Here is a 5,668-nt window from a genome sequence, read left to right on the forward strand (position 1 = left end):
AGTCCCGCCCCCGTGAGGACGTCGCGTCGTGCCAGTCCCGGAAGCGGAAGCGGGTGGGCCACGGAGGGAGATTGCTAGTCCCGCCTGGAGGCCAGCGATCTAGTTCCCCAGAGAAGGCCTAGCAGGGACAGGGAATCTTCTCTTCCTTTGAATTTTACCCGCCTCTTTCTGCCTGTCATCGTTGATGGGCTCTTACCTTCCCTTCCTCTGCCGGGTTTCCCCTTCTTAACACCACACGCTGCGTCTTTTTCCTTCCTCATGCACGTAGGAAAATTGACTCTCGGTTGACCTCGTTTGTCAGCATTAGCGTGCAGCCTCAGATGCCCTGCGCTTGAGGATAACTCTGAGACCGACAACTCCGGAGAAGCTTTGAATTCACCACGCCCAAATTCTGTGAAGACAAAGGCTACCTCAGCATTGTTTCCTTAAGCTCTGACATAGTGGGTAGTAAGCGTATATCTGCCCAAACTTGCACTGTAGTGAATATGACAGTGCTATGGCCAGGGAGAGGAGTAGACAAGTAGACAACAGGTCGTCAGTGATTGTCCCCCACACATAGATAAGAAGCTTTCCTCCTTTTGTGTTGGACAGGCACAACCCCTCCAGCCAGTGGTTGGAAGTAGGCCAGACCTTAAGATTGCTTCACCTCTTTGGTCAGTTCTACCTCCTAAATACTATAGATGACGTTTAATGAATTTAGAAAAAGCCGCTCACTGTGTGCTTTTCATGACTTAACTCATTTTTAATCCTCACAGAAATTCCCAGAGGTCAGGATTAACAAGTGACCATAGAGTCTGGAAACATAAGCAAATACATAAAATAAATAACGATTACATCACAATGACATTAAATGGTATGTTTAAAGTGGCGTTCCTCCTTATCATAAATGTGTGTAAAATTCCCATGAACATAGCTTACTAATGTAGCATTTCTTTCAAGCCTTGCATAGGCATCTGTGGTGTATTGCTTCAAGTGATTGGTGTCTCTGATTTCGTTAATCCTGACATAGGAGATTAAAGCTGGGTCAAGCAGGACAAATAACTGGGTGAAATGTGTCAGAGGTCATAAAAACTCAAGAGAACATGCAGATCACAGGACTAAAAATGACTCCAAGGCTCCTGAGGATAGTACTGTACATGGAACCAATCAGAAAGCAGTATTTTCAATCCTTCATTTGAATCTGGTGCTGTTTGCAGGACCAATCAGAAGAGTGTTCTTTTTAATTATTCACTTATATTGGTGGGAAGCCAAGGGAGTCCATGGGGCAGTTTAAATCTGTCAATGGTCCAAGTGAGATTTTGATAGAACAACTGTCCCAATGCCTTATTTGCACAGAGGAGAAGCCAATCCAGGAATTTTGGATACCAAAAATGCCTTTCCCTTATTCTGGGGCTACTCTGAGCCTGTTCACCAGCCCACTCCTGCCTTTCTTCTGCCTTCAGTAAATGCATACTTTCACTGTGTCTTGTCCAGTCCCTTGTTTGAGACAACAAGGAACATGACATCCTTCATCCAGAAACAAGCCTATGCCAAAGAATAAACCAGAGGTTCCATCTTCAAAAACAGCCAGTATCTTTCCAGACCTTATGGCCACACATAATGGGAGTCACAAAAAAACGTAGTACCTTGGTTAAGGTCGCTTGACAGAGCCAGGGTCTACAACTGTCCAACAGAGAAACTATTTCAAGCAACCCCTGAATTGTTCTTTATGTCCTGCTTCGTTATTTCTGGAATGCCCACACTCTAATAAATTCATTGATTTTGCATGCACTCTTTTCTCCATCCAGGTTGCTGTTCTCTCTTCCTCTCATTAACTCCAACACATGACTCAGGGTTCAAATGCTGTCCTGAATGTCCCCAGGTGTATGTGGTGTGGCGTCTTTATGCACCTGCATCACCATTTGCGTTCCTCTCTTAGAATATTTATTTTTCTGTTTTCAGAACCAGATTGTGAGATGCTAGAAAACTACTACCACTTCCTTCTTTTGTCTTTGTGCTCCCTCACTTTAAATCTGTTTTTAAGTGACTCCTCTTAGAGCTTTTGATCTCCCCATCCAAAGCAGGAATGTACCCAGATCTCAGTACAAAATGGAAACAGGATCTGAAAAACTCTCTGGAATTGAAGCCAAATTCCCTCCCACCCCTTGCCTTCGCTTTGCTCTAGGCCTCTGCTTCGTCATTCTTTGATTCACAGACTACATTACAAAATATGGCCAATAGTTTGTGCAATTTATGCTGCTAGACTGGAACCACTGGTGCTCTTCAAGTAGCCTCTACTTTCTACCTTCTTGCCAGATGGTAGGATTGAATTTAATTTATAATTGGGTGGTTGGGGACAGAGAGAGGTAGAGGGGTGTTGAGAAGTTCTGGCCAATGAATTGGGGGAAAATGCTGGGTCATTTTAAAGCTGGGCTGTTGATAATTTATGTGAGTTCCTCTGAAACTTCACATTTTTCTTTGGCAAGGTGATGACAACATTCAAGATGGCGTCTGGGCCAATAGCCTGTGTCCTTGTGTAGCTATTTCTTCTCAGAGTCTGTTCACCATCCTGCAGTGGACACATATCTTGAAAGAAGTGAGCTTTGTTTAAAACTCCAGAGAGTCTTGCTTTTTCAATGCATAGCCTCTCTAGACTGACAGAGGGAAGTCACATAGCGATTCTTTTTTCTCATTCTTCTAATTTTAACTCCAAATATCCAGAAAGTGTCTTTCTGGCTCAGCCTGGGTCTAGCATCCAGCGTGTGTTCAGTTATCAACAACAAATGTTAATGGTCACAGGGGCCCTCTGTCAACAAGGGTAAGGAGACCATAGTGAATGAGGCAGATAGCCTACAAAAATGCATATCAGAAACACAAATGGCTGTAACATTAGGCCATTGTATGCTCATTTTTATTAATGCACAATATACATAAGTGCGAGTTTATTTTGCCTGTGATATACATGATTTCCACCCTGTCATCCCCTTATCCTTTCCTCCCTCCTCCCCCTTATTCCTCATGCTTCTCTTGTATATTTCCTCCTACTTTCCTGTCATCCTTTTCTTTTTGTAGTTTCCACATATAACAAAAAATGGAATACTTTGGATTTCATAAAGCACTAGCATCTCTAGTTCCACCAATAGCCTAGGAAGTTACAAAAACTTAGCAACCTAAGATGGTAGGCATATATTACCTTATACAGTTTCTAAGGGTCAGGAAACCAAGAACGGTGTAACTATGAGCAAATATGAAGATCCCAAGGCAGTGCTTCTTAGAACCCACTGTGACTGTTACACAGCAGGAACACAGCAGAAGGGGAGGAGGAGAATGACCAGTCGTAGAGTGGAGAAACCCAGCAGTGCCCATGGACATGAAAAGGATTTCAGGGGAATGCCAGCCACGTGCAGCACTTACAGGGAGCAAATTGCAGTGAATAGCACAGAACTTTCTGGAATTTCATAAGTAGCGTCACTGAGGAGGAAGAGGAAATAGATTGCATTTGTGATATGGCCAAGATCAACTATGTAGGGGCCCTTGAAGATAACAGGAACTGCCACAGCTATTGGAGTCCCTTTAGTGGAGGCGAAGAAGTAGTTGGGGATACTTTACAAAAAAACTGAAGGTCTTATAATAGAAATGTAAATGAGACAGAGAAATAGATAATATCTGAGACTATGATTAAAAAAAGAGTAATTCTGGTGGTGTTACAAGAACATTAGAAAGACCTGTACTTATTAATAAAAGGTGTTTTCCTCTTTTCTATTACTCCATTATGGGGACTATAGAAACTGTTGACATCTCTTAAATTAGGGTATGCAGAGTGATAATCACATGAAAAAGGAACAAAAGGGAGGGAAAGAATTAAGAAGAGATCAAAGAGGGCCTGGGATTTAGCTTAGTGGTGCTACACCTGCCTGGCAAGTGCAAGGCCTTGAGTTCAATTCTTGGTACTGAAGTAAATAAATAGAGATAAAAGAAAACAATTAAGAATTTTTATGTGTAACAACTAAGATTTATGTTCAATGTATATTCTAGATTTAATTCTAAATACATCTAAGTGTATGCTTCTTGCCAGGAGTGGTGGTGCACGCCTGTAATCCCAGCACGTAGGAGGCTGAGGCAGGAGGATTGCTGTGAGTTCGAGACTAGCCTGGGCTACATAATGAGTTCCAGGTCAGTCTCAACTATATAGTGAGACCCTGTCTCAAAAAACCATAAATAAATAAGTAAATAAATGTATGCTTCTTTAATGTAGGCTCCACAAAATTGTAATTGAACTTCCCTGAGATACACATGAATTCTTTTAAAAAATGTTTTAGGTCAAGAAAACAGATTCACATAATGTTTTGTGTTAAGCAATAATTTAAAATCAGTATGTCTTCTTTTTTAATATACAGAATTATACTATTTTAATCTTTCAAAATCTATGGAAAAACAGATGTCTTAGAATTGTCAGGCATGGTGTTGTGTCCCTTTAATCCCAGCACATGGGAGGCTAATGCAGGAGTATTGCTGTAAGTTCAAGGAAAGCCTGAGCTACGTAGTTGAAGGTGAGCCTGAACTGCATACGTAGACTTGTCTCAAAATAAAACAAAAAAATAGCTGAAAGTTGACAAAACCGTATGTAACTCCCACATTACAGCTAAATTGTTCTCTTTACATTAAATAATGCAGCAACCCAGACAGATGCATGGGCTGAAAGCCAGCAAACTTGATGTGTGAGACTGGAAGATTCTTTCTAAACATCTGCTGATGCATTGTACAGCCTTCATTGAAGGATTTGGCTTACCAAAAAAAATGAATAAAAGAAAATCTTGGAAACATCAACCTTTAGATGTCATTGCCATCAAAACTACACTATATATTTATATTTGTGTGTTTATGCATATATATATATGTTGTACATATATACTAGAAACTAAATATTTTTAAGGCTTTCAAGATAATTCACCATAGATATCTCCAATTTTTTAAATGCATGCTATGATCCATTAGTCCCCCTCAATGAAACCACACTATTAAGAAGCTTTTAGTGGCAAGGCAGGGTAGAGTGTGGATAAGAAAAATATGGGAGATGTAGTTGAATTATTTCTACAAATTAAAAACAAAGTAGAGATTGGGAGTAGCTACAGATGAATGCCTCCTTAGAGTACAATATGTTCCCATTTTATTGGATTCCTCAGAAACTAATTGCCCCATTCTACAAGATTTTGTGAGCTAATAACGCTGCTACAGGACTTTTACAAATCATTCCTTTTTATTTTTAATAGAGACTTTATATTCTCCAGTAAAATACGAACGGCATTTTTCATAGATCAAAATATCTTGTTATAGTATCCATCTATCCAGATGTGCTTGATTAAATAATGGCTCCCCAAAGATGTCCCTGTCCTAACTTCTGGAACCTGTTGTATGCTACATCATGTGACAGTAAGGATACTGCCATATGATCAACACGTGCTAAGGATCTAGAGATGGGGCCATTATCTTGGATTATTCCGATGGGGCCAATGTAACCATGAGCAACTACACAAGAGGAAGAAAGGTCAAAACTACAGAAGACAGTGGGGCCGAAGCGCTGCACAGAAGAGCGATGGAAGAGAGGTCACGGCCACGGTCAGAGTGGGTCAGACACCTTGGGCCGCGGCTCGAAGGTGGGGCAAGGGACATAACCAGTGAACTGTTCGAA

The 5,668-nt window shown here is 41.0% G+C and overlaps 1 protein-coding gene across 4 annotated transcripts in view; it reads right to left on the minus strand.

Moving 5' to 3' along the window:
• Ldah (lipid droplet associated hydrolase) overlaps positions 1-598 on the minus strand; it is a 105,924-nt gene extending 105,326 nt beyond the window's left edge. The window contains exon 1 of one of the 4 annotated variants that reach the window (XM_019206626.2): positions 197-584. In XM_019206626.2, coding sequence (XP_019062171.2) covers positions 197-260 — 64 coding nt within the window. In that variant the 5' untranslated portion in view covers positions 261-584. Of the gene's footprint in view, positions 1-196 lie in introns of all 4 variants that reach the window. The other 3 variants (XM_033762933.1, XM_033762942.1, XM_019206627.2) reach the window with 3 other exon arrangements.
• Between the last annotated feature and the right edge of the window lie 5,070 nt (positions 599-5,668).

The sequence above is a fragment of the Fukomys damarensis genome, unplaced genomic scaffold (genome assembly GCF_012274545.1).
Source record: "Fukomys damarensis isolate Sample0158 unplaced genomic scaffold, DMR_v1.0_HiC HiC_scaffold_2, whole genome shotgun sequence".
Taxonomy (NCBI): Eukaryota; Metazoa; Chordata; class Mammalia; order Rodentia; family Bathyergidae; genus Fukomys; species Fukomys damarensis.